The following is a 27,746-nucleotide window of genomic DNA, read 5'->3' as shown; positions in this document are numbered from 1 at the left end:
AGAAGCTAAGATCAAGCTTCAAAAACAAGGCTAGATGAACATCTCATAGCTAAGTACTAGGATCAAGCTGGGGAAGAGTAAGAGTTATAGTCGGGCGCCGCCGCCCTCTACCGTTGCCCGGAAGGAGGTCGGGAATCAAGCCTATCCACAGTTTTGTTCTGTTGTTGGAAATCCAACAATTCCACCAGCTCCAATCAGATTGCAGTATCTCAAGGGGATTGATCACACCCACTCAACTGTACCACGTGTGAATTTTGCGATTGACTGAGAGGCGAGGCCAACACCCACTTTAATAAATGATATTCATCGCTATTGGTTAGCACCCACATAGAATGAATGATATTCATGATACTATTGCGTAACAGGCTAGAACAAAACTGTGGATAGGCTTGATTCCAGACCTCCTTCAAGGAGCTCAGGTATATTAAGGACTGGGACCTTCAATTATTGCTGAATCAGCTAAAACGCAGCCACGCCCACGATTTTTAATATGTTTTGTGTGTAAAAATTTTGTGCAGCTACTTATCTTTTTTAGTTCTAAAAACGGTGTTCTAAACCTTCCTTTTAGCTCTTAATTCTTAGTGTAGTAGGTAGTTCAAAGGCTTAAGCAGACATATCCGCTGGGAGAGAGCATCATGTTCTATTTAGAGTAAGTTATTAGCCTATAAAAATAAAAATGTCACTTATTGTCAGATGTAAGACTAAGTTTTGTGCAAAATCTCACCTTTGGCCAAAGAAGTGGCTCTCTCCCAGCAGATATGTCTGCTTAAGCCTTTGAACTACCTACTACACTAAGAATTAAGAGCTAAAAGGAAGGTTTAGAACACCGTTTTTAGAACTAAAAAAGATCAGTAGCTGCACAAAATTTTTACACACAAAACATATTAAAAATCGTGGGCGTGGCTGCGTTTTAGCTGATTCAGCAATAATTGAAGGTCCCAGTCCTTAATATACCTGAGAGGGCGGCGGCGCTCGACTATAAGAGTTACTGCATTCTTGAGATACACAACATAGCCTACCTCTAGAGTGGCTGTCAGAGCTAAAGAAGCCAGCATAGCTAAGGCAGTTTTGCACATTTTAATTTCCCCAGCTAGAAACATAATCATGACAACCTACTCTATCTTTTAAGGGCCTAACCAAGTACTCTTACCTCGTGTAAGCCCACCGCATTTGTTGCTAAAGATAATTATTGGAGAATAGTTCCAGCAGCCAAGTAGACTGGCGGTGACAGCCGCCCGAGCGCGTGTAACGAGGGGCTGTCGCCGCCAGTCTAGCAGCCAAGTACCTTGGACACGTGACTTCACTTGCAATGAATAACATTAATAAACATTATGAATCTCATTAACACTACATCATCTACATTAAAATAATGTTGACAATGAATAAAATTAATGTTATCAGTGCCTGACCCAGGCCTTAAGTATGTACCCGGTATAAGAAAGTGCCTCAATCAGAAATCAGTGCACACAAAACTATAATAATTATGATCCATCTTTTATTAATTAATATAATTATACCCACACCACAAGCATGCTGATCCAGCTGAAAGTTCCAAAACCGCCTCCTGTGAAGATCATCGATGAACAGATGAGTCTCACGATCAGTGGTCATGATTAAGCGATATCTTGTATAGATTGATCGAAGCTATACCACCACCGTCATATGGAATAATCGATGAGGGATGATAAAGCAGAATTTGTACACACAATTAACAAAGTCAAATGTTATAGCAAAGTCAAATGTATGGTATTAATTAACACAATAATTAGTGAACAGACTTATTATAGCTAGCTAGCTAGACTGTACAGTCATGCATAATGTCCTGGGTATATATGATAATTGACAGTCAATTAAGATTCTACTATACAGTACATGTATATAGATCTATATGCAGTAATGCTGGGTTCTTTTCAGCTAACAAGCCTATTGGAATGTTACAAGATGTTGAAGAACAGTGGAGATAAGTAAAAAACTTGGTCGCTTAGCAGCCTCTTTTTGCCAGCATGATCTCATGATTCTTTTGACTTCATCAGGATACTCACAAGGAACAACTAATCTCAACCCTGTTGTCACTCTTGCAGCACATTCAAGATTAGTGACAACCTTTGCGTACGGCACTTCCGATGGGTGAATTAGCTCCCACAGCAACACACCGTAACTCCACACATCTGTGGCTGTAGAAAATTCTCTACGAAGCAAACTCTCTGGAGCCATCCATCGAACTGGCACAGGTCCTAGCTGTTTCGACACATAAATGGAATCATCCTTCGGAATTTCTCTAAGAAGGCCAAAATCTGAAATTTTACATGTCTCATTCGATCCGACAATGATGTTCCTTGCGGCAATGTCCTATAATGTCATGAATAATTATAATGTTTAATACTAGAAATAATTATATTATACATTAAACTCTAGCCTATATCTTTAATTATTATATAGACAACAGCGCAATTAAGCTGAATCAAAATAATAATGCTGTCACATGCACTCTATAAATGACGCTTACCCTGTGTACTAAACCAATCTTTGCGATGTAGTCCATTCCAGTCGCTACATCTAGCATGTACTTCACCAGTGTTGACACAGGACAGTTGGGGTTTTTCTGGCAATAAAAATTGTGTACACAAGATCATCTACATTGACAAGTGCAATACTTGTCTAGCGTAGGATGTTACCATAAATGCACTAGCTTTAAAACCAAATGTCGAGCCCCATGCAGGCCATTATAATAATTATATAACTTTGACAAACTTTGCATTTAAATAGTTTACTCGCTTACTACATGCAATCATAGTTTTTGTGCAATTATCATGCAACATTGCTTATATAGAATCAATCTCAGAGCATGCCACAAAAAAATTTCTCTGAGGGAGGATCCCCATGCAGACCCTCTTCCCAAAATCTTGGCTAGGCCACTGACAACAGTGTAATAAAAGTCATATAGTCCCTTTCATGTTCTTGCTTTACTACACGGTCATGTATCCTCGAGGCATTATATTTTGGTAAGGGTCGTTGTGGTATATAAAACACGAGAATCCTCAGGGCTATTCCCTCAGGCTTGTGCCTGTATATTGCAACACTTGGTCTCTTGATATATAAATGCTCAAAATTTTCAATTGTATCCACCAACCAGAGACCTGGCCATTATATTATACCGTGTTTAACGGCTATGCATGCAAAATACTGTATAATTATATACATTGTATGTATAATTACTGCGAGTATTACCTTCAGAAAACTCTTCAGGTCACCATTTTCTAGATACTCTAAAATGATCCAAGGGGAATCTGTGCACAAAGAACGTGTGATCCATCATCGTCAGTTGCTGTCTTAAAACGTATTGCGAATATACATAACATTGATTTTGGTAGGCAAATCAGCTTAACAGATATAATCATCATTTTTAGGAACTACGAAAAGCAACTGTATTAACAGCTAGGATGCGGACTATCCACTATTCATATACTATATCAACTATCAATAATTATAACCCCTATCATTATATACCTTGTTGCACAATACCATACAGCTTGATGATATTTGGGTGGACAAATTGTGACATGATCCCCATTTCTTTCAGAAAATCATCATGAGCCTTTTGATCTGTGTACTTCTTGATTGTCTTCACAGCCACAATCAGATTTTGACCAGTTCCTCTTGTGTACTCGGCTTTGTACACTTTACCATAGTGACCTGTTATCAGAATTGTTGCGCAGTGGATGAAGTATTATTTAGAACACACCAAGCCAAAATTAAGCTGTGTGCCAATCTAGTGCACCATATTAAAACACGTAATTTTGGCTAGGTGTGTTCTAATGGTAAATGCTGTCACGTGATCTCTAGCCTTGCGTACAGCCTATATACTATTTGTACAGCTTGACATGTTAAAGTACCTGGGTATATTATTACATCTGGCTTGGAAAGTACCGAGGAACTGAGACTGAGAGGCTATAGGCTACTATGGTAGTCTCCATAGGTGCCAATTAACTTCCCCAGCATCCATTAATGTTTCATATAATGTTATTGCTATTTTAGATAAGCCGATTGGCTGGAGAAGATCATGTGATCAGCATTATAACTATACCTAGATCAGAGGAGGAGGTACGATATCCGCGAGTTGGGAAGTGTTTGAGGCCCACATGCATTCGTTATTTTATCCAGGTCAAAGTTTAATTGCGTGTTACCTGCCAAACACAAGCACTGCGTATAGCTTCCAAGAGTCTGATTCGTGCACAGTTTGATCTAGCTATAGGTTATAGCTATTAGCTTAATCAACCCCTCAGAATCTTCAGGAGGGATGCCTAGATGCCATGAGTATCACTTCGTTTGATGTTCTATTGAACTATTACCTGGATATAATAAGGAATGTGGGGCTCAAGACTCACGGATGTCGTACCTCCTTTGTACCTAGATGGTATACGTAGGGCTTATTATAAGAAAACAGAGTATATAAGTTACATACATACAAACTAACCTTTGCCAATCTGTATCAAGTTTTGGATTTTTGACCTAGGAATGAACAGTTGTTTTTGCTGCAATACTTGAAGAGACTCATCTTCTTGCAACAATGTTGTGGTTGCTGCATGGGCATAAAAGAGCCTAAGTTGGTTCGCTAATTTTAAATCAGATGCACACTTTGGCCAAGCCAACTTAATTACATGTTTCATGGGTATCTTTCCGCATGTGAAAATCTAAAAACACGCCCACCATTATAAGGCTTATTTAATTGTTACCACAACTTACTGAGTGTAACAATTTCTCCAGGAGGCAGAAACTATATCTATAACGAGTCGTGCAAGCTGCGCTGTGCTAATGCCTCTAGCTCACTATATTTTGCTTTTGCTTAGAAGAAATACACATAAAACATATAAGAAACACTAAGAAACAGGGCTGACTCACAGGAAGAGTGTTATAGAAGATCAGAGGTAATTAGTTTGCTTTGTATGTTATTATATGAACCATGCACACAGTCATAATTATTATAAGAGAAGTTTAATGGAAACAGAAGTCTATCGGATAGCGTGATGATTGATCACATGCATGAAGCTAGCTTTGCAGCTCTTTTTCTGACTCTTGTAGCTAACAAACAGCTAGCGCTTTAGTGCATGGCTAAACTCATATATGCAAACAGATGATGCTATGAAATATTCTGAAGAGACTGCAACAGCCTTCACTGTGAGTCAAACTAGCCATGCATAACTCGAGAAAGAAGCTTTAGTTTACAAATCCACAAATCAAAACCCAAGAGAACGTGGCTAGAAGCCTATAGAAGCTGTTAGTAGAATGGCATCTAGCAATGCAACGTCTCTGCGTAAATGTAGATTGTAGAAGTGCAAGTGCAGATGAGGATAAGCACTCGTTTCTCATGCTTGATCTGACGACTGTCTTGATTCTTTCCAGGCTACTATTTCAGTGAAATAATACCAGTCTACATTGATTGACTTATGACCTCTTGATTGAACTATAAATTTACTGCCTTACTGCCATGTGAATGGGCATGTTCTGAATTACTCATGCAACTCAATGAAATCATTAATTTAAAACTATTTCATAGTGCTAATACCGTATATATTTTCGTGTAGGATTGCTAACGAAATCCGTGAATATTCAAGTTGTAAAAAAGACGGCCTATAATTATTATTTGGCACATGCAGGCTTTCAATATACTGGTAGTCAATTCAAAATACGTACGCCCTTTTTCAAACAATAATTTTATTATAGCTTGTAAAAGCAGACAGAACGTCATTGACAGGGTCTAAATTAGTCAATTCGTTCAAACAGCTTATATTTGCTATATTAAGTTTTCCCGTTAATACAGTATATTGATCGGATACGAGCTCACCTTTTGCCCATTCTGGTCTAGGCTCATACTCAGGGTCGTCAGAATCTGCATCATCTGAATCCACCATCAACCTAGTTATCAATGTTGTATCAATCTTGCATGTATAATGCTTGGGTGACAGACTATAACAATTATCTGACTGATAAACAGTAGAGTCTGCTGGAAGACCGCATTTGTATCTCAGTGGAGATTGTAGTGCTAACTAAACAGAACCATTATGTATACCATCACTGTGGCTATAATTATGAAAGAACAACTTTACCTAATTACTCTGCGTTATAATTAATAATATGCGTTTCACTCACATTTTCATTTCCATGTATTGGTTGGGAAGTTCAGAATCTGTCGAACAAATTGTAATTATGAGAGGATTTGTTGTATACGCCATACGTCAATTGTAGTATGATTACTATAGCAGGAAGTATTCATGCATGGTTTGTTTACCTTGTGCGTCAGCTTCTAAATGAGGAGGGTGTTGTGATACTTTCAATTTACGGGGCTTTGGAACTGGGGGCTTTGGCCGTTCTGAAGTATTCTCAGTTGCACTACTTTTTTCAACTTCATCGTAAATGTTTTCATAACCAGAAGATGGTGGCAGATTTTCAGTCACAGTTTGTGGCTGGAAGGATGACAATGAAGCTAGATCCACAGGTGTGCTTTGACTCTTTTCAAAAATTTTTCCGAGTGTCTCATACATGTCAGCGAGAGTTTGTAATTGGTCAGCACCAAACTGAACTGGTTCCAAACTAGAAGAAAGATTCTCTTCAGACAGTACACTAGAACCTGGTTTAGGTGAACGAGGTGGCGGGGGAAGATTACGCTGAAATGGCATTGTCGGAAAAACCTGACAGCCTGGAATCGGAATTTGAGCATAACTTGAGCGTTGAGCTGGAAGTGGTGGTGCAAGAACGCTGATGCATTGTTGTGGTGGAAGAGGAACTCGAGTGTCTAGTTGAGCCAGAAGAGGTGAAGAAGAAATGTGACTACCAAGTTGGGTAGGTTGTGGTGTTGCAATAGGCTGAACGAAAAATGGTGGAATATCCTCATATAAAAAATCATCATCGGAATGCAAAGAAACAGGAACATCATCATAAAGAGAGTAATCAGTTTCATTGCCTATGCTTGGATCATCTTGGACGTTCTGTTTTGGACAAGAAGGCTGCTGGCAAGTGGTTTCCATTTCACGATGATCAGCTACCTCAACACACTCATACCCGTCTTCTTCTGAAACAGCGGTTTGCTTTGGCAGTACATCCTGAATAGCATCTTCAGCTAGAGCCGTACTACTGGACTCATAAATGTCAACCTGTTCATATCCGGAAGAATCCACTCCGTCAGATGAACCGTTGCAAATCTTTTGTTGCTGATCCGTACTGATATATGTAGAAACACATCCTGGTTGAATAGCTTCCATCCAATTGAAACGCTCCACCTATTGTATGAACACAGATACTAATTAATTTTGTGAGAGATGACTTGGGTATTGGATTAAAAGAAAACATGCAAATAATAATTATCGTGTAAGCCACCGATTCTGGTATTTTGGTTTTTTTCTCAAGGACAGCGGTACAAAACATGCATCTAAGCTACAGTATATGTACCTAGAGACTAGTAATTAAGGCTCTATTCCAGTCCGAACTCACGGCCAACAAAAAGCTTCTTTGGCTGAGTGACAATAATAATGTGAATAGCCAGGAAGGACACTTTGCACAGAGAGGGGACACTTTACTCTAGAGTATTGTAAAGCCGCCCTCAGCTTGAGGGCGGCTTTACAATACTTCGGAGGCTCAGGAATATCATAAACTGTTGGTAGGTCACTATTTAGTTGCCATCTAGTTAGCCTGATAGCTATAGCAAGCGCTGTAATACAGTAGACTCTCGTAATCCGGTCACCCTTGGGACAGTGCAGCTTGGCTGGAATAGCGAGGTGGCTGTATTTCAGAAAATAGCCGCGGCTAAATAAAATCCTTGTTGTGTGGAGGCTATATCCATGCTAGCCTCCTTCACTGGCCTCCCCTGAAGAGAAGGCCTGCTACTGACTGCTTGCACATGCGCAACAATATTGGATATTTGTTCCCGTAAAATTTCCTATAATAATTTATACTGAATTTATCACAAAAATATCCTGACAAAGTATTGAAAATCATACACAGAGCTATTTAGCTAGCTAGCTAGCTATGGAGACAGAGCTATAGTTTTGTTGTACAGCTATGTACAGCTATTTTCTTTCTGATAGAGTCAGTAGCAGTATAGTACGTATAGTAGACTTTCACCAAAGTTAGTATTAGATGGGCGTGGCCTGTCCATTAGCATGCTGTAAACGCAGTGCTATGGCATCCAGGTGAGTAGACTCAGATGTCACACACAAACAAACCAATGCGCCACGGGTTGATTCCAAACAGCTTATTTTCTGGTGGAGCATGCCCTTAGAAAGCCGTGTACAAACTAACATGCATTTAAAGTATTGCCTGAACAACCTGAGAATGCATGCGCATAAAACACTAAATTTCCTGGTGGAGAATGCCCCAGATCTCCCCAAGTATGTGGCTGTGTGCATACAGCCCCCTCATCCCCCCCCCCCGTTTTCGAAATAAACCGGGCGACGACCCAACTTCTAATTTTCCCCTATTCTCAAAATGTGATGTAATTATTTGTATCACAAACATTGATTATAGGCATTATATTGAGCACCCTAAATTAGGCAGGGTTTCATCTAGTGGGGGGGGGGGGGGAGCAGGGGTGAACCTTCCCCCCCCAAAATGTTGTAGAATATAATGACATCATCACATTAGTATGTGCAATAATTATGTAACTAGATCTACAAGCATGTAATGGAGGCGTGGTCAACAAATGTAGGAGTGGCCAACCATTTTTCCAAACCTTCCCCCCCAAACTTTTAATCCTAGATGAAATCCTGTTAGGGTTTTAGGGTTACTTCAGGTGACCGTGTTGTAACAAATTTGTGTTGTTGCCATCCAGCAGCCGTTATGATACATGTGTTCATTATTATAATTATTATACTCACAGCAGTAACAGTAGATAGCTGCAATGGAGAAGATGGAAGGTGACTGCCGATTAACTTGGACCGAGTACTGCCAGAATCAAAAGTGACAAGGAATGAATATCTCGAAGCATCTTTGCTTTCAGACTTTGATACGGAGGTCACTGTCTGAAGATGTATTTCCCCAGCAGTTTTAGAAGGCTGCATCATGCACCGGGGAATAAATAGTATTTTTAATCATGTGCACAGCATGCATGCATGTACAGTATACCAATTATTAATTGGGAGTCAATTGCACGGTACTTACAACATAATCAATAAATATGCGATCTGAAGAATCCGACTCAGATATTATAAGTATTTATAAGTGAGTGAATAATTACTAACCCTGTTTGACTTGTAGTACTTGAGACGTTCATTTTGGATCTTGAAAACATATTGTTTCCATTCCATTGACTGCCCAAACGTCCCAAATCTACCTTTCTTTTGATAGACATCAAGAACTCCAGGCTCACCATTCTGTTGATTAAAAAAGAACAGGATTATAGCAGTGCATGTATATGTAAAATGACAGGTCAAGTACGTACAATGACGTGCAGACCAATCACATTGAATCAAGGACGAAACACATTTACAGTTACATATACTAGACCACACTGCGTAATCCAAGTAGTATACTGGCAAGTAACACATTAAATACTAAACCGGCAGTGTGCTAGCTGTGCAAAAAGAAAATGGTGCAAATAACAATTTTCGTAAGTTTGTAAATGGAAGCATGTACGTGTCTAGCCTCAATCCCAGGCCGCACTTCCTTAAAAAACCTTTGCGAATGAGCCAAATAAGCAGAAAATTTGACCCTTTGTGATCTAACTATTGGGTTCTGGCAAGAATCGTGTGTATTTACTAGCTGGGTTTTAAAAGTTCGATGCTCGCAAAACATTCTAGTAATACGGTATAATATAGTAGCTTTATGTATGTTATGTACACTGTAGGTTTGACACATCCACCGAAGCATCAGCACCCGTGGTGCTTTTATCTATTCAGGTCGAGAGTCATATTTCCTACAAACATATGCAAATATAATTATGGGAATATCAGGACGCAATGGGTGGTCAGGGATACATAAATAGAATTATAGGCTACGTGGGATATTCTATCTGGAATCAGTAAATGAGAAACATTGCAGGATAAAAGAATACATGGTCACTGGCAGACTTGCAGGCCATTTCTTCTTAATATTCAAGACAAGATGAATAAAGAAATTCACTCTACCAAACACAGGTTGAGTGCTTATTCATGACCAGATGTGTCTAAATACACATTGTTGCGTGTTTGAGCATCAAAGAAATCGATATCACAGCGCCGTATATTTCGATGCACAGTTATAGGACTACGCAAAAAATCAGTACAATGAAAGCACCGCAGGTGCTGATGCCTCGGTGGAGATGCCAAAGCTATATACATAACAAAAAGTTAAATAGCTTTTATACACATGATAAACATTTTAATTTTGCTGCATGCAAACTCAAAGAGTGGGTAATGATTGACCATGATTGTTGTTAAAAACGATCAATACCAAACAAGTCTAAAATTAATGGCATCAGCATGAGCCTTGCAGCTCTCTTCTCACTCTTGCAGCTACCAATAGCTAGCGTTCTAGTGCAGAGCTAAGTACTAAGTAGAAGCAATACTCGGTAAACAAGTTTGGCTACGTGCTCTTCTGAAAAGGCTGCAATGGCATTCCAAGTAAGCAAAACTAGGCATAACTCGAGAACGAAGCATTGATTTGCAAATCCATGAATTATTATCCAAAAAAACATGACTAGAAGCCTATAGAAACTCTTACTTGCACTTCATTGATCCTTGAGCAGCTGTAGCAGTCTACACACACACACACACCCACACACACACACACACACACACACACACACACACACACACACACACACACACACACACTCAAACACGCTACCGTATACCCCGCTTGCGCATGCGCACCGAGGCATAATTATTATGGCAGTTTTGGGTGCTTATGTCCGCGAACAACTAATTACTACTGAGCCGTAATCATCATATATCTGGCATGTTAGCACTCCAGTTCATGCAATAACTAATACTTGTATGTGTGACTATCTGTATGAGGCAGTGTTTATAGGCTCCATTGATTAGCAGCACCCAGGAGCCTGGCATGCGATGACAAGAGACAATCTCAAATAGCATACCAGTATATGTGGCCAGCCCATGCATGCATAGTGTGCAGTATGAGTAACTGGTAACTATCATGCAATGGAACCTCCATTAACGACCACGTTCCCCACCGTTTTATGGAGATTCCACTATAGTATCATTGCTAAAATTAACTTACCCGCAAAGCATGTGCACGCCCAGAGAATTCCATGGTGTACTGTGAGCTTGATTGAGCAAGAGAATTGCCAGGTAAATGCCTTGATAGCTCACCCGCACCCTGGGCTAGCTCGATGAGATCAAGCTTGCAAGCACCATCCAGTGATGAATAAGGATCTTCTAGAGAACCAGCTTCATCTTCCAAGATACACAAAATTTCTTTGGCAGTAGGTCTGTATAGAAATGATAGTGCAGGTCACAGATATGGCTTAATATTGTACATTAATTGAAAGTAATAGATAATAACAAGAGTTCATGCACTCCTGATAATAATTATAGCTTTGCACTGTATACCGTATAGCGCGAAATTTTCGAGGCACTTATATTTCGTGGATTAGCCTCTAAAAGCTATTTCGTTGCACAATGTTCGCGGAATGACTGCTTACCGGAAGCCACGCCTTTAAATCTATGCATGTTATAGCAGGTAATTCAATTTTCGTGGACTTAATTTTCGTGTAGGATTCTAACCCACGAAATCCGCGAAAATTAAGCCCCTCGAAAATTTCGCGCTATACGGTATATATAATATACATAATTACACCATGCACTTCTATAACACGCAGGGTTCTATCCAGGGGAAAGATTCTCCCCTAAATAGCTTCACCCTTCCCTATATAGTCTTAAATTTAAAACACTTTCAAAGCATTCAAATTGCATTCTGAGAAGCTAGAAGAAAGGATTCCCAGGGAGGACCCCCCGGACCTCCCTATACTTGTACTTCATCTTCCCCCCCAACCATTAATCCTAGATAGAACCCTGGCATGCATACCTTTTGTTAGGAAGGTTGTGAAGGCAGCCTGTGACCATTTTGCAAAAAGGATGGTCTTCTCCGGCAAGATCTTTTCGATTATAAAGTATGTTAAGGTACTCTTCACGGCGTTTTACTTCACTGTTGCCTTCAACTTTCTCAGTAAACGTATCAGTGTAAGTGGCTGGAAGGAGGTCATCTGGAAAAACTTCAGTGGCTACATATAGAGACAGGTGCCCAAATGAGAAAATATCGAGAGATGAATCGTACATAGGCTTAGTACCCGAGGCTTCTGGTGGCATGTACAAGGCAGTTCCAGGCATTTTGCTCAGAGTATTCATCAACTGTTTGGAGTCGGTCATAAGCGCATTGCCCAAATCTGCTATCTTTGCCTGGAGTGATGCTTTGTTCAAGAGAACGTTTCGAGATGTAAGGTCTCGGTGAATGATAACTGGATCACGAGTGTGCAGAAAAAGGAGTCCACGAGTGATATCTAGTAAGATTCTATATTTCAAAGATAGGGGAATATGACCTTGTCGTGCTTCAAGGAAGTGATCCAGACTCATATCCATTAACTCCATCACAAGAACAGGATGGTCGGTGTCATTGAGAAAGCAAATCCCATTAAACTGGACAACATTTGGATGTTTAACTGCAGCCATCAAGCGGCATTCATCAGAAAACTTTTTGATTATACTCTTAACACCAAGAACATCAATTCCGAGGAGAATATCATGAATCTGTTTCCCAGCATATCTTGTACCCGCCATCTCTAGTTCCATTACTTTTCCAAATGCACCTTTTCCAAGCATCCTACCAGTTGAGACTATTTCATTCAGATCGTGCACCTGAAGGTCAGGATTCTCTAGGTACATCGCCTTTACACTTGCTGATCCTGCCATTTTGTATTTCACTATTTGTGACTTTTGTCAGTGTCTCGAGTGTAAATAACAATGCCTCCAGAGTATAGTGTTTGCGATAAACAGTAAGTAAGATCTACATGTATAAACAATCTGTTGCAAATGCAGTACGCATGCGCATAACAACATGAACGGAAGCTGGAAACGGAAGCTGGAAACGGAAAAGGATCCGGAAACAGAAGTACGTAACAATGACCATGAATTAAGTGAACTGAGACATACTGATGTCACATAAACTTTTATATACTGCCCCAAATTCAGCCTACCGTATATATTATAGCAGGTTATTTTCGTACGGTGGACATTTTCAGTCGTATTTTTCGTATCAGTTAGTGTTCAATGTCACTATCCTGAGCTGTATGTATGTAGATCTAGTTCGTACGCACATTTTTGTTTACCGATGAAACTTACCTGCTATACGGTATTATGCTTGTTGAAGCCCATTATAACCCACATTGACGTCGATCATCAATAATCTTTTTTCACAGTAATTTATAACCATATAGCGGGTTATTTTCGTTGGTGCAAATTTTTGGCTAATTTTCATACAGCTCAGGATGAATCTATTGCGGTAGATTTATTTTCGTATGATGCTCTTCATTACAAATCTACGAAAATTTCCACCTTACGAAAATAATTTGCTATACGGGTTTACTTACTGAAGATTCAACATGACGTTCTAAATGTAAAGGAGGAAACATTCAGAAGCAGCAGAGGAATGCACCAAACTGGCCAAAGTTGCAATTGCAATCATCATAGAAGTAGATGAGAGCATCTTCTGGCTTCAGACTAGTCTTTTTGACAACGCAATAGAGCACAGCTTCAGGGGAGACAAACTATAAAATTAATACGGGAAAACTAGTGAACAAACTAGTTTTACGGTATAATTTTACAAAGGTTTACTAACAGGTAGAACACATTTCCCACATTCTGCGGCACACAGTTGCGCATGTGCACTATCACCTCATGTGAATGACGTTATAACGAATTGGAGTTGCTGATATGCTCTTCGCAGATTTCTTGTTTCCACACTTTTTGGTGTTTCCCCCCGGCAACTTTTTACATCACACATTTTTTGACTTGTATCGGTAATGCATAGGTTCATATAAGTATAGAGGAGTGGTGCATGTGTACAGCTTGGATCTTACTGCTAGCACTTGACAGATACCGTATATAGCACAACCTTTTTGTGAGATGCTTCTCGTTTTTCGAGGGCAGAGCAGTTGAAAATTATTTCACATGCAAAATTAAGCTTCTGGTGAGTGCAGTTTCCTGGAAGATAACCTTAACTGGAAACAAAAGCAGGGATTTTGCACATTTTGTTTCCGCATGCTTCCTCATAATTATATGCGTCCTTCTACAAAATACTAATTTACTCTGTAAAAGTTGCTGTAAATAGCTCGTGTAATTATGTTCTAAATTAGATCTAAAGAGCTATATAATTATGGCAGTTTCAATCAGGGTATTAAATTTGATAGGAGCACTAGCTTTGCAATATAATTATAGCACCTCAGTGGGAATCACAAAATTGAAAAAGACATCCTTCCTTCTGACAGGAGCTGAGAGCTGAGAGGCCGTTATATGAGAGCGAGGTTTTCTTATACAAGATGGGCATGGCCTGGCCACAAGAGTGCTGCAAGGATAAATTTCAAGCCTATCAAACATTCATTCTGCTGCAGAAAATCATGCAGCACCAATCAGATTGCAGAGTCCCTTACATAATGTACGTTTTGGATTTCCAGCTCCAATTATGGCTTTATGATCAGAGCATTCTGCAGTTAGAGGCGTGGCAACAGAACGAATGCTATATAGCAAAATGTATCTGTCTGTAATTGTTTCTGGTTCCTAACCACACCCAATAGTTCTGCAGTGGATTCTCGTTAATCTGGCCATAACTAAGATTATAGGTGGTTTAAGCATAATTATTGGTTCTCGTATCTGTATATAAATTACAATAGAGCCCTGAAGTCATAAATAATTAATTAACAATGTTTTCACATTATTTTTAAGTCCAGTAGAAAAACCAGGAGGATACTGGCCACTAGGGATGGGTACTAGATGTTATTGTAATACAATTCTTGCATATAAATATATCTTTAATTATGGTATATAATACTATACAAGTTGAAGTTTCGGTACTGTGCAATTTTATGCATCAGGTGCATGATTACCTCAGGAAGACTGGGCCATAGTTCTACGTATGCATAGACTACTTTGTTATGAGGTCGTGTTTCCAAATGTTTGTTTCATTCTTCAAGTCTATCTTTGTCTTTATGTGCCACACAAAAGCCTGAAATGAACCAAAAGCTGTTAATTTAGAATCTATTGGAGAAGTAAACATATCGAATGCTTTTACGTACATTACCATATAAATTCATTTCACAATGACAAACCATTATTCGTAATAGTTATATTGTAATGCATGTAACTTTGAATATAAATATACAATTATGACTGTAGCGGTACAGTTAGGATATTTACATGTACCTGTCTTCGAGACCCTTTACATTCCACTCTGGGGTCATCTCTTCCACTGGAGAAATTTTCTAGAAATCTTGTCTCTTGCCACCCCCCCTCCGCCTTCACACGGGAGTGAGGGTTGTAACCAAACAGAGCTTCACGGTACTCCAGTAACAGCTGAACATTGACAGCAAAGCCACCCATGTCAATGGGGAACTTCCTAACATGTCATTAACAGAACTGAGCATAGATCAGCAATGAAGAATACTATGATCACCTTTCTGGAGCAAATAAAACATGCCATTCCACAATCTGGTTGTCGATACAAATTGGCCCTTCGAAGTGCAGAAATCCAGCATATGCAACAGGCCACAATCCAATGAACTTTACACTACGAATCTATATATTAATGAAAGGTATACATTTTGTTGTATACGTGACATACAATTACTAAACAAAATTTTTTATGATTCTCCTGAAGTTAATTTGCATACCTACCTCATCAAACAAACTCAGAGCATACTTGTTATCATCATCCATGAAGTAAAATGATCCATTACATTTACCGAAACTATGACAATTTTCTCGAATCCAAATGAGGCCAGCATTCCTCTGTGCAACACCTCTACCAGCAGGACTAGTCCATTCACCGATATTCCTAGCTATCAAGTGCACAGTCTGAGCAGTACAACGACGGAGCAAATCAGAAATAGTGTCACTCTTAAGGTATCCATCTTCAATGACGATCCACACAAGGTTTGGCACAAGCTGGAGTGTTTGACACAAGCTAGTTATGTCTACAACTTGAGTGCTCCTCTTATAGGTTGGTGTTATAGTGAATATCCAAGGAATGTTGCTGTGCATCACAGCTTGAGTCATAGTATCAACAGATGAGGATGTGCTTGAGCTATCGTTCAAATAATTTTCACAATCTACACTCAGTGTCTGAGTGACTCCTATGATATTCACGTGGGTTATGATTATAGATTATAGATGAGTGGTGTTAATTTAGCATCATAGATTAAAGAGGAGAGGGATTGGAAATGGAAGCTAGTACATGTAGCGTCACGTAACATTTTATTGAATTTGCACCATGGCACCAGAGAGCTTTTGATTGTTACTGCAAGATATTCAGAGCCCCCGTTATCATGCCCCGGCCTTAATGGTGAGCATCATTTGAAAATACATTTTTGACTTTTGTGAAGATAGCTAGACTAATAAGAGGTACAAAAAACGTTCTTTTGTCACGATGAGATTTGTATCTACCTAGAGTGCTACCTAGAGTGCTTCTAATAATTGTACTGCATGTGCAACTCACGGTGTACTGTGTCCCATATAATTTTTATGGTCTCAAGTTTCAGTTGGAAGTGCGTGGTTTTTGGCGCTGAGCTCTGACCACGAATAGTTTACCCGCGAATAAAGGGACCTTGCCTACCGTTACCTGCAGTGCAAGAAGCAACTAATCCACAAAGTGACTAAAATTAATATTGCTCAACCCGATGTTTTGCTCCCCTGAAAATTACCCACATAGCCTCAATTAAACCCAGGCGTAACGCAGATATAATTTGAGGTAACTTCCGTTTCCAATCCCTCTCCTCCCTAATCTATGCTGGCATAAACACTAAATAACTAAATACAATACCGTAAAACCTCGATTTAAAGCGACACTTTTAAATAATTACATTTTGCAAAAGTAGAGTTTTAATGTACACAAAAAAATGGTGCTATATGGGCGAAATGTCCAAGTGTCGCTTATTTAGAGGGTCGCCTTAAATAGAGGTTTTACGATAACCCAAAGTTATAGAGTGGCAATACAAAAGGTGTATACATACATGTATGCCAGAGGTCGGTAACATTATTAATTATCATCATAGGCCACCTGCTAAAATATGAACGTACTTATAATTTCTTGGTTAGCTTGAACATGTCTGACAGATGAGTCCTCATACGACATTAAGTAGACATAGACAAGACTAAACACTGAAATAATGAAGATGCACACGATAAGGATGTTGGTGAGACGTCCAGTTGATGACATCTTATCATGTCACAGGTCAAGCTGTGTCGCAACACAGAGCTAGAGGAGGTCATGCACAACCTGTTTTAATGGTGCAACTGCTCACCCACCAACTGCTAGCTAGCTTGGTGCCGCTTAAAAACGAATATAATAGCAAACTATCATAATTTATTATCATATCAGGTGATGGTCGTAAAATTAAAAATTCCAAAAATAATTTGGTGATTTTTTATTTTACGACCCTCACCATTAATTCTAACAAAATTCTTCGATGGGGATTTTAGGCCATGCAAAGTCAATTTGTAGTTTCTCAGGCTATTATTCCTAAATAGCAAGCGGATTGAGGCATTTGATAAATATTAATGATAATGATATTCATAGAATTTTAATTGAAACCACACCCCTAACTTCCTCAATAAGCGGAAGTGCATAATTTTTACTTATTAATTTTAGTCATAATTATATTCATGACCAAAAAACCATACAAATTTATCCTTTTCTTTTCTTTTAGTGCCTTTAATTTGAGGTCACGTGATATTTAACTTTCTTGTAAAGCAGTCAATTTCCAAGCGGGAGGGCCTGAGAAACTACAAATTGACTTTGCATGGCCTTAAGATACGCTTTTCTTTGTCAACGGCACCGATGGTTTTACTTAGGAGGATGCATAATTCTACTCTTAGTGACTGTTGCAGTTGTAGGGCTAATCATTGCTGAAAAATCGTTTCAAGTAGAAAGTTTAGGCCCAATTAGTCTAAGTGGGCCTAAAGTGACAGAAAATTCACTCCAACAGGTGAACAATCTGGCACCAAATATTCAAGTAAAGGCATCCAAGAGTGAGTTGTTCCTGAGATTAGTTGATTATCAAACCTCTCTAAACACTGTGAGTGAGTTGTTCCTGAGATTAGTTGATTATCAAACCTCTCTAAACACTGTGAGTTAAAAGTCCATAGCCACACGTACAGTACACGTTTCAAGTTCCAGTTGTTTGTGTTGCTGAGCCATGCAGTGAATATGTACGTTGATGGTTATAATAATTTATAGTGTTTGACTAGCTGGGAACATGTTTTGTGGTAACTCCGTCTGTCCAATTTCTCCAATGAGCGCCAAATAAATTGGTGGCACTTTAATAATGCGGCCTGGAATCAAGGCTATGGTGGTCCCATTACAGCCTTATTGTGGAACACTCCACGTTTTAACGCTAAGTGCCAAACTACAATGTAAAATGACTGGGTGTGCCTCTGGAAAATTTTTGTTGGTCTGTACTATTAAGAATACTCATGAACTATGTACCGGCTGTATAGCGGGAAATTTTCGTATTCGCGTTTAATTCTAGAAAACCACACCCACCAATAGCTTTGCATGTGAAATACTGGTGCCTGGGAGTTTATCCTGGTTTTAATTCCTCGGAAAACCGACATTTCCCCCCACAAACAAATCCCTTATACGGTACCCGAAATCCTGCTTGATCATGGAGTTCTTTTTTCCTTGATAAAATGTGCGGCTTGAGCCCGAGTATGGAACATTTGTTGATATATTGATTTTTTTCTCAGAATGTGTTTACAATCAGAAAACGCCTACACCTCCTATAAAAGCATTAAAAGTTGTTGTGAAGAATGAACCACCTCCAACAATTTTTGCAATTACTCATACCAGAAAGAGACTTACCCAGTTACTAGATCTGACGAGTTTGTGTCAATCACTAATGAATGTTGAAAACATGGAATGGATCGTTGTTGAAAATACGTTCAAGAAGACTGCTCTTGTCAGTGATTTATTGAACTCTTGTAAAGTCAACTCTGTCCACCTTTTATCTACCAAGTATAGCATGCTTACAAAGACAAATGGCACTGACACCAACATTCCTTCTGAGAAAATTGGTTTGCAACGTGGTGCTAAAGAAAAGAATACGGGCTTGGAGTGGATAAGGAAGTGGTGTCAGAAACCTGAGAACTGCAGCGGACTCGTGTATTTTCTTGATGATGAGAGCAAGTATGATCTGAGGTTGTTTAAGGAGGTAATAAATTAAACCACAACTTGTGTCCTTAAAGTAGTGTTTCAACGTTACTCTTCATACTGTTTACAGATGCGGAAGATACAACATGTTGGTGTGTGGCCTGTTGGTTTTGCTGGACAATCAAAGTTTCAAGGGCCTGTCTGTAAAAATGGGTCTAGTGTTGAATGGCACACCCTTCATGCAACTACAATGTAAGTACTACTATATACACTATAAATTATGGAATGCTAACTTAATTACTAACGGGCTGTCTTTCTGCTGTTTTATCCATTAAGTACACTAGCTGTACGTTAAGTAACAAGCGCAAAAGTTACTATGAGCAGTGTTGTAGAACTTGCAAAATGTGGAAATAAGTGAAAGAGGGCCAGAAAACAGCTAGTGCACAAAAATCAAGCAATTCGGTATTAATACTTTTATAGTCAGTTCGTGGTCTTCTCCACCTGTCTTTTCAGCCTATCTTCAAATGACAAGAAACGTACGTACTACATCTAAAGTCTATTTGTGTGAGGTTGATCCTCATAATGTTGTCATAATTATAGGTAGTTAGATTTTTAAAAAGAATAAATTTTTCTGCTCCTTTGGCTCATTTGCAAAGATTTTTTCATCCGCAAAATATTCTAGTAATACTGTGTGGTCAAATTGTAAGAAAGCTATAATTGAAATTCTTTCATCCAACAATTCCCCGTATAGATGGTACATAATACTTAATTTTGTCAGATGCTAACCACCTTTTGTATGCTTTTGCAGACCTTTTCCGATCAGCAGCCTTGGTTTTGCTGTGAATTTGCACTGTCTGATTGACCACCCTAAAGTTCTATATGGTTATGCTCCCAGTTCACGTATCAAATCTTTAGCTGGCTTCGAAGAGTCTGATTTTTTAAGTAACTTCTTAACAGACTGTCTGGATCCTAGACTGGAGTGCCGAGGATCAGATAAAGAGGTTAATACAAGTTTTCCCGCATGCTATGCATCTTTATACCGGCCCACTTGTGTCAGTCAGTATAATATTTTGTGTGAATTTGTAGTGATATAATTATATGCCATATATATATTTTTTATAATTACATGCAGGTATATGTTTGGCAAGTGAAGTCGCAGATTCACCCATTTCTTCGCAAGCATAAGTATCGCTGGAAATACAAACTGAGAACTTGAACAATTATTTTGTTGACACGAATCGTTACATTTTATTTTTTTACAGTTATATAGTGTTTATAGTATACATAAAATTTAATCAGTTCTTCTTGAGCTTTTGTGTCCAGTCATACGGTTTCCACCATTCAGATAGTTTCAAAACCTTTCTCTTCTGAGTTTCAAAGGAGTCGAGTGGTGGCTTCAACCATAGCCGAGGTTCCAGATCCATCATTCCCCCTATCACCTCCTTGGCAAAGTAAGAGGGAAAGCTGTCTTGATCTTCAATGATGTGTGCAAACCCACCGTCAAGACCAAACTCCACAAAGAAGTATGGTAGACCAATAGGCAAAGAGCCCCGAATACCTTTTCGTTTTGTGTCTATGAGTTTCTTGTTTATCGACCATTCTTCGTCGCTTTCCATGATGGCCTTCTTGAAATACATAGGGGCCAGATCACCTTGCTCTCTCGGTAAAGGGATACACTCTAGATATGCATGGGTCCTCTTATTAGCACTCATATAGCTCTCAGTGAACACAACATCACAGCCATGCCCATTAAACATACGAGTGAGACCCTTTTGAAACACCTTGATCTCATCCCACACATTTTCATCGAGCAGTATCATTGATGTGTGGTGCTCCATTGGGATCAACAGGCAGTGACCATCGATCAGGGATTGTGTGGCGGGAACAGCAAGATAGACACTGATGCCTACTGCAACCAAGAGGCTTTTGCTGAAGTTGTCGTTTCCAAAGCACAGCTTACAATTATCCATAGTCTCTGCTATCTTTTTGCTCTGAGTCATTGCTCGCATGAAATCCTTGCCTTCATTTTGTCTGGGGTCATACGAAACAGCCACTTTGGAAGCATGCTTTTCGTCGATTGTGTCATCTTTGTTAGAAGATGAAACAAATTTGGATGCCATGCCTGCAATGGCCAATTGAGTGTCCCTTGTTGATATTTTTCTTTCTTGTTCCATTAGTTCTCGTATGCTGTAACTATCACCGTCATCAGCGTACTTTTTACTTTTGCTTTTTTTGGCTGGAGGTGCACTGTATCTTTGTATTCTCTCACTGCTTGGCATATCCAGTGGTCTCACTCTGCCAAATCTGTCAGTAGACACCAGTGGAATGGCTCTCACTTGAGATTCAGGCTGATCCTCTTGTTTCTTGGTTGACGATTTTCGATTTTGTTGATATTTTTTCAGCTCGTGCAGCCTTTCCAACTTCTTTTTCAAGGTTTCGACTTTCGCCAAATCACCTAGCATTTCAGCTTTTATGACTTTAGCACCAAGGGTATTCAGTTCAGCGTCAATATCTTCCGGTTTTCTGTCAATAGTGTCTTGGACAGTTTTCTCTGCAGTCGTTTTCGGACTGCTTGGTTCACCTCTGGCGCCTTGGTTCAACATGGGAAGTTGGGTATCATCTCTCTGTGGTGTAGTTTGCTTGTGCCAGTTGGTTGATTTATAAGAGTCTTTTCTCTCTGCAACATTTGATGAATGATCTGGCTGATTTTCACCTGGAAGAAGAAATCCTTGGTAATTTGAGGGACTGTGACTCTCTGGTGTATGTATTCGTTTACTGGGATCACGGGAAAAGTGTCGATCTCTTTTCGGCAGCAAGTGTTTACTGGTTCGTGGTGGCTCAGCATACAGATATTCATGCTTCCTTGAGCTTCGAGCTTTGTCAGGATTTTTGGGATCGATCCCAGCAGCACGCAGCAGCGAGTACAGCTTGTCTAGGGAACCCCATCTAACAATAGCTATTTCTTCCAGTTCTTTTCCTTCGCTCTCCGCTTGCTCTAACGCTCTCTTGTACGCTCTCAACATCCAGCTACGTCCACCATCTCCAGTTCGTCGAGATTGCTTGTCCTCCTGTTTCTTCTCCGGTAGTCCAGTGCCCCCATCCTGCCAGTATGGGTTTATCTCACGGGGGTGCTGACCAGGGTTATCAAGAGAGACCTTTACCTGCATGAAAATTAAGCACGAGCATACTGTCTGTACACCTTACAGCTATATAATGTGTGTATTCGTAAAGAGAGTACGACTTCTGTACAAGTGAGAACCAATGATTATAGTAGCTATACACAAAATGGGTAGGAACTCTTGGTAGGATCAACAAAGTGTTACTTCTAATAGTATTACCGTATATCTTCTAATTTATCGGACACTTCTAATTACCCCGGACACTCTTGGGCAATTTTCATTGTTCTAATACAACGGACACTCCAGTGCCAGACAATACTCTGAAAAGTTGACTAGACGGCAAGTAAGACTTAGAGTGCTGCAGTTGAGTAGCTAGTTTTAGATAGCTAGTGCAACTATTCAATCGCACACTGTTCTAGCTAGCTCGTATGCAGCTGCTTGTTTGTTATAATTATTCCGGACACTTCGCATGCTCTATAAAAATCTGTTCCAGACAATTTCCAAAATATTTATTTTTTGCTGTCCGATAAATTAGAAGATATACGGTATGGCGAAAATAAGCTGGAGAGCACTTACTGCCTCATTTGATTTCTGCTCTTTCACTTGAGATGATTTTCTCAGGTCCTCGATTGCAAGTAAGCTTTTGTGAGATGATTCCATTGGTGCTGTCATCCAGGTCTCTCGCTGAAGGGTTCCATCCTTGCCAGCCTTGTTAGTTTTTAGGGTAGGATCCGATTGACTATCTGAATCCCGACCTTTCTCGACCCAAACATCACCCTCTGACTCTGATGAACTGGCATGATGATCCATGTGTTTCGAATGTTTCTTCTTTTTATTGTCTTTCTTGTGTTTCTTCCTTGTGTGTGAAGTGGTGTCATCACTGAATCTGCTCATCAAACCAGGAGCCATCCATTCATCCTCACCCGTCTGTTCACGAAGTTCTTTTCTTCTCGTCCTTTGCTCGTGGTCAGTTTTGGCTTGCTTCAAGATATCACTACGAGCAATTTTTTTCTCTTGCTTCTTCAATGCTTTAGCAGCACTAATATCTCGAGCTGATACAAAGCTAGCCATGAGATGAACAGGAGGGTTTTTTAATTGTAAAACGAGAATGTAGGTGAGCACTACTTAGAGACTAGAAACCACGCCTTTCTAACTAACAAAGGCGTGGTCTTTGTATGTGCTGGCTCTGCAGTGTCTGATTTATATTGTGGGTGGTGCTGACTAGACTGTACTGTGCTGTGTTGTGTTGGTGGTTATCTGGTATGGTAGGAGACAAACCCTATTGTCTGAATGTGATGTTGCAGATACCGAAAGCTGTTCTTTGCTGTTTTGCAATATCAAGTACGTACGTGACGATGTAAAGTACCGTAAGACCTCGATTTAAGGCGATCCTCCAAATATGCGACACCCAGGAGCTTCAGCAATTTTCTGGCCTCTAAAAGTAGTGACAGCTGCATTGACAATTAATTAATGTCGCGTTCTAAATAGAGGTAAATGTAGCCACTCCCTAGCCTCGATTGTAGCCCACTGGAAAATCAGTGTTTTAAGCGGCCTGAAATCGAGGCAAATAGACTCTGTAAAGTTACCTCCAATTAGATGCGACCCTCTAAATATGCGACACCAGGACTGCAATATAATTTGTCAACCTCCAAAAGTAGCGAACCTAATTATTAAAAAGTGTCGCTTTAAATCGAGGTATTACAGTAATACTTATAGTTCTCTTCTTCTCTATTTCTAGTAGTCTCACACCAGCCCTGATTTACGCTAGGTTGGGGAAAAAGTCATTTTTGAATCGGGGCTGGGCTACTATTTAGTAGTTTGGACAGGCCCTTCATAGATATAATTATGTACTATTTTAATAATTGCCATGAAGTGTTTGCTGCACACAATTTTTTTCGTATAACATGTAGGTATAATTGCAGCTGGCAGCGAAAATGTTAAGATCAAAATTGTGGAGCCACCCTCGTCTACTCATTTCCAGTCATTTTCTAAGTATGGATTATAAAATGTACATTATGTGTCTGAGTAACTCATTCTCGCTTGCAGCTCAGCTAAAAAGCTATCTTTAAGAATAGATCCAGCTCCACTTTCAGGTGAGTGAAGGTCTCACTATCCCAAGAAAATGGAATGGTTTACATAATTCATTGATTCTCTAGTTCATAGTTGTTCACTTTCCCCCACTCACCCCCCCCTCATCACCAGACTTGTACACACACACACACACACATACACACACTTAGGCCCTGATCACTTTCAGAAGCTAAATGGAGAGTGTTTCAAGGGAAAAGAGAAAGGGTACGTATAGGTAATCCGTATGAAGGTACAGAGATTTTGACCCATGAATCAAAATTTGATCACGATTCATTTATACAATGTCATGTACTTTTGCTACGAAATTCACATTAATTTGCAAACATGCATTAATGTATTTGGCCTAGCTACCGCGGCCGTATATATAGCGAGTAATTTCCAGGGGGCAAGTGGGTTCTCCAACATTTAGTTCAATCTGTGGTAGATCAATATGAATGCTTATAACTTCAGGTACGAATACACTGTGTGTCCATTTCAAAATGTCACTCAAAAGGAAGAGCGATCCAGCTGGAACAGCTTTCATGGTGTTTTGGGGTAAGACATAACAATAAAACAAAACAATGTCAAATGCTTGTTTAGAAAAAGTTTCCTGTCTATATATAATTTTATAGTGTCTTTTTCCTAATCATAGCGCCCAAAATTTTTCACAGTTAGCGCACAAATAATAATATTGGAGTGGACTTAGCGTTAGAATATAAGCCGTTTCACGAATTTAGAATAGATTAATTGTACGTACATGCATGTACATGTATATAGCCTCGATTCAGGCCTCGCTGTAATTTCTTTTCTAATAACCTAAGCACCAGAAAAATAATTGTGTACTTGCCGCTCAATTAGAGCAAAATTATTGGACTAGTCCCTTCTAGTAGGGTGGGCACTGTAATTAAAAATAGACCGGTATAGTTACATATAAAAATTATAATTTATATTATACATAATTATGTAATTATTATTGTGTACACGTATCTCACACTCTTGATATTTCCCCCATCTACTCAGAGTGTGGCATGAGTGGATTATTGAGAACGACACACTGATAGGAATGCATTTCACCGTGGGAGAAAGGTGTGGCCTTTCAGACAGAGAATCTAAGGTGAGTTCAAACAAATCACATTTCGATGGATATATACATGTAGTTTAGACATACACTGTGTTACAGCTTACAACCACATGTTACATAATGTTTAATCATGTGCAATGTACACTAAACGACGAAGGAGGCACTTTGTTCAGTTACTGTCCTCCTGCCATGTAATTACTTTGTAGGTAATGCTGAACTGCAGTACTCGTACTAAGCTACACAGCATGTCAGAGCCGAGTACCTGTGTGTACACCATTTGGATGGACACACCACTGGCTTGTCTTAGGGGAGCCATGCAAGGTACATTGTATATCTCTCTTTCTCTCTCTCACTCTCCCTCTTTCTCTCCCTCCCCCTCCCCTCTCCCCTCTCCCTCCCTCCCCCTCTTCTTCCCTCTCCCTCCCTCTCTCCCCTCCCTCTCCCTCCGTCTTTCTCCCTCTCCCTCCCTCTCTCCCCTCCCTCTCCCTCCGTCTTTCTCCCTCTCCCTCTTTCCATAATAGATGATGTATGCAGCAAAGTAGTTTTCTGTAGTCGTTATAATGATTTTTAAATTATAGAAACTCAATGACATCCACAAATGCGAACTGTGTGAATTTCTGTGATTCAGGAAAGCCTTTAACAGACTGTACACATACAGTCACTGTGTCACCAGAAGTAACCCTACGCATGACAAACTGCACTCACTATCTGTAGTACTTCCATGTGCATGTACGTAGTTTATCATTTCCTGACCGATGATCAACTTAAGGCTTGGAACACTTTTGACGACGAATACATACGGGAGGAGATTACATTTCAAGTAAGTGTGTTATGCTCTCAGAAGTGTCATAAAGTGTCAGTATAGCAGTGCAACAATAATTATGTTGTTGTTGTTCAATTTCAGACCATGCAGTCATGGTCTATATGATTCATGTGTGAAATGCCCATTATAGGGTCTCACTAAGCAAAGGAAAAAGATTTTAATGGAGGCAGGCTTACTGAGACCACATACTAAGCCTTCAGAGGAGAAGGCTACGACCAACGGTAAGAGTACCAGTACATGCAAATTTTAATGCGTAATTATGTAGAAAAAGCTTAGGATGTAAATGCATTTGAACATACTCTTCTCCAGACAATGCTCTACAACCAAAGGCTGTATCTTCTGACGCCAGCTGTGACAAGGTAAGATTACAAGCATAACTAGCATTTAGGGAGGGACAATCATATTTTTGTCGTGTGTTCATATGCTATACCAGCCACAACCCAGGGGCTAAGAAAATATGCACACTATAATTTATTTTTTGCAAGTTGATGGTCTCCCTCATTATCTTTCCTTCAGGAGAAAGAGAAGCTACAAATTGAGTTGAATATGATTCAAAGCAAAGTTAACTTACTAGTTAAAGGCTATCCTGCTATTGCAACCATACTAGGATTCGTATCGAGCAATGAAACTCAAGCTGGAAATGACCATACCCCCCAGACCGAGTATCCTACCCATGGTAACCTACAACTCAATCAACACATCTGTTTTACACGCGTAATGCATGTAGTAATGTATAATAATTATTATGGTACTCATGCAGATACACTAACACTTAAACAGTATATAATACTGTCAGTCTACATGTAGCTAGCTTGGGCCTTGATGCCGTGCGTTCATGCTTTGCACCAGTGTAAAAACATGATGAATGTGTGTTGTCTCAGCACAAAAGCAATAAGTAGTGCAATATTAAATAATTATGGATCTGTGTTACGTATCTCAATAATTTTCACCCGAGTATGATGTTACATGTACTGCGCATGGTAGTCGCACGGCAGTGTTAATATTCATATTGTACTTTAATTGTTACATAGTCATGGATGCCTAATTACTAAATGATAGATATTTTGCTCACTCACAGAAATGAACTCGACTGTACCTACTTCAATGAATATCTCAACACAGGCAGAAACTACAAAATTACTCTAGGTAGGCAGCTAGTGTATCTGACTGCATTAAATATGATTGCTATATCTTCATCATCAGACTATATTAATTTTTGTTGGTAAAAATATACATGTATGGGACAATGGTTAAAGTTAAAGTAAAAATGTTACATGTACATAAGGCATTTTTATGCCTCGGTTGATTG

At 39.5% G+C, this 27,746-nt stretch overlaps 6 protein-coding genes across 8 annotated transcripts in view; 2 read left to right on the top strand and 4 right to left on the bottom strand.

Moving 5' to 3' along the window:
- LOC135348066 (histone acetyltransferase KAT2B-like) overlaps positions 1 to 27,746 on the bottom strand; it is a 62,335-nt gene that overhangs the window by 30,809 nt on the left and 3,780 nt on the right. The gene's annotated exons all lie outside the window — the stretch shown is intronic.
- On the bottom strand, positions 1,731 to 14,648 carry LOC135348061 (uncharacterized). The gene is made up of 14 exons (XM_064546205.1): positions 14,633 to 14,648; positions 14,424 to 14,547; positions 12,016 to 13,750; positions 11,209 to 11,419; positions 9,231 to 9,362; positions 8,868 to 9,044; positions 6,287 to 7,274; positions 6,148 to 6,184; positions 5,843 to 5,913; positions 4,475 to 4,579; positions 3,508 to 3,693; positions 3,229 to 3,287; positions 2,507 to 2,602; positions 1,731 to 2,349 (listed from the first exon to the last, which is right to left on the bottom strand). The coding sequence occupies exons 3-14, from the start codon at positions 12,894 to 12,896 to the stop codon at positions 1,924 to 1,926; spliced, it is 3,369 nt and encodes a 1,122-aa protein (XP_064402275.1). The 5' UTR covers positions 12,897 to 13,750; positions 14,424 to 14,547; positions 14,633 to 14,648; the 3' UTR covers positions 1,731 to 1,923.
- Positions 14,668 to 17,575, bottom strand: LOC135348077 (galactosylgalactosylxylosylprotein 3-beta-glucuronosyltransferase sqv-8-like). 2 transcript variants are annotated; one of them, XM_064546237.1, is made up of 6 exons: positions 17,274 to 17,575; positions 15,873 to 16,330; positions 15,652 to 15,773; positions 15,402 to 15,594; positions 15,086 to 15,204; positions 14,668 to 14,686 (listed from the first exon to the last, which is right to left on the bottom strand). In XM_064546237.1, exons 1-5 carry the CDS (start codon positions 17,410 to 17,412, stop codon positions 15,124 to 15,126), a joined length of 993 nt encoding a protein of 330 aa, XP_064402307.1. In that variant the 5' UTR covers positions 17,413 to 17,575; the 3' UTR covers positions 14,668 to 14,686; positions 15,086 to 15,123. The 2 variants fall into 2 exon arrangements, with proteins under 2 accessions (XP_064402307.1, XP_064402306.1); XM_064546236.1 differs by lacking the exon at positions 14,668 to 14,686 and having other exon boundaries at positions 14,864 to 15,204.
- LOC135348073 (galactosylgalactosylxylosylprotein 3-beta-glucuronosyltransferase 2-like) lies at positions 17,713 to 20,662 on the top strand. 2 transcript variants are annotated; one of them, XM_064546225.1, is made up of 5 exons: positions 17,714 to 18,224; positions 18,942 to 19,405; positions 19,475 to 19,596; positions 20,153 to 20,345; positions 20,477 to 20,662. In XM_064546225.1, exons 1-5 carry the CDS (start codon positions 17,996 to 17,998, stop codon positions 20,558 to 20,560), a joined length of 1,092 nt encoding a protein of 363 aa, XP_064402295.1. In that variant the 5' UTR covers positions 17,714 to 17,995; the 3' UTR covers positions 20,561 to 20,662. The 2 variants fall into 2 exon arrangements, with proteins under 2 accessions (XP_064402296.1, XP_064402295.1); XM_064546226.1 differs by lacking the exon at positions 20,153 to 20,345 and having other exon boundaries at positions 17,713 to 18,224.
- On the bottom strand, positions 20,550 to 23,599 carry LOC135348067 (CWF19-like protein 2). The gene is made up of 2 exons (XM_064546214.1): positions 23,040 to 23,599; positions 20,550 to 22,505 (listed from the first exon to the last, which is right to left on the bottom strand). The coding sequence occupies exons 1-2, from the start codon at positions 23,532 to 23,534 to the stop codon at positions 20,640 to 20,642; spliced, it is 2,361 nt and encodes a 786-aa protein (XP_064402284.1). The 5' UTR covers positions 23,535 to 23,599; the 3' UTR covers positions 20,550 to 20,639.
- Positions 23,640 to 27,707, top strand: LOC135348076 (N-acetylglucosamine-1-phosphotransferase subunit gamma-like). The gene is made up of 12 exons (XM_064546235.1): positions 23,640 to 23,804; positions 24,374 to 24,455; positions 24,510 to 24,556; positions 24,704 to 24,758; positions 25,005 to 25,088; positions 25,554 to 25,647; positions 25,821 to 25,935; positions 26,352 to 26,434; positions 26,568 to 26,658; positions 26,747 to 26,796; positions 26,954 to 27,113; positions 27,516 to 27,707. Exons 1-12 carry the CDS (start codon positions 23,726 to 23,728, stop codon positions 27,581 to 27,583), a joined length of 1,008 nt encoding a protein of 335 aa, XP_064402305.1. The 5' UTR covers positions 23,640 to 23,725; the 3' UTR covers positions 27,584 to 27,707.

Source organism: Halichondria panicea, chromosome 14 (genome assembly GCF_963675165.1).
Source record: "Halichondria panicea chromosome 14, odHalPani1.1, whole genome shotgun sequence".
Taxonomy (NCBI): Eukaryota; Metazoa; Porifera; class Demospongiae; order Suberitida; family Halichondriidae; genus Halichondria; species Halichondria panicea.
Note: the sequence above shows the minus strand (reverse complement) of the source record. Positions and strands in the feature narration are given on the sequence as shown.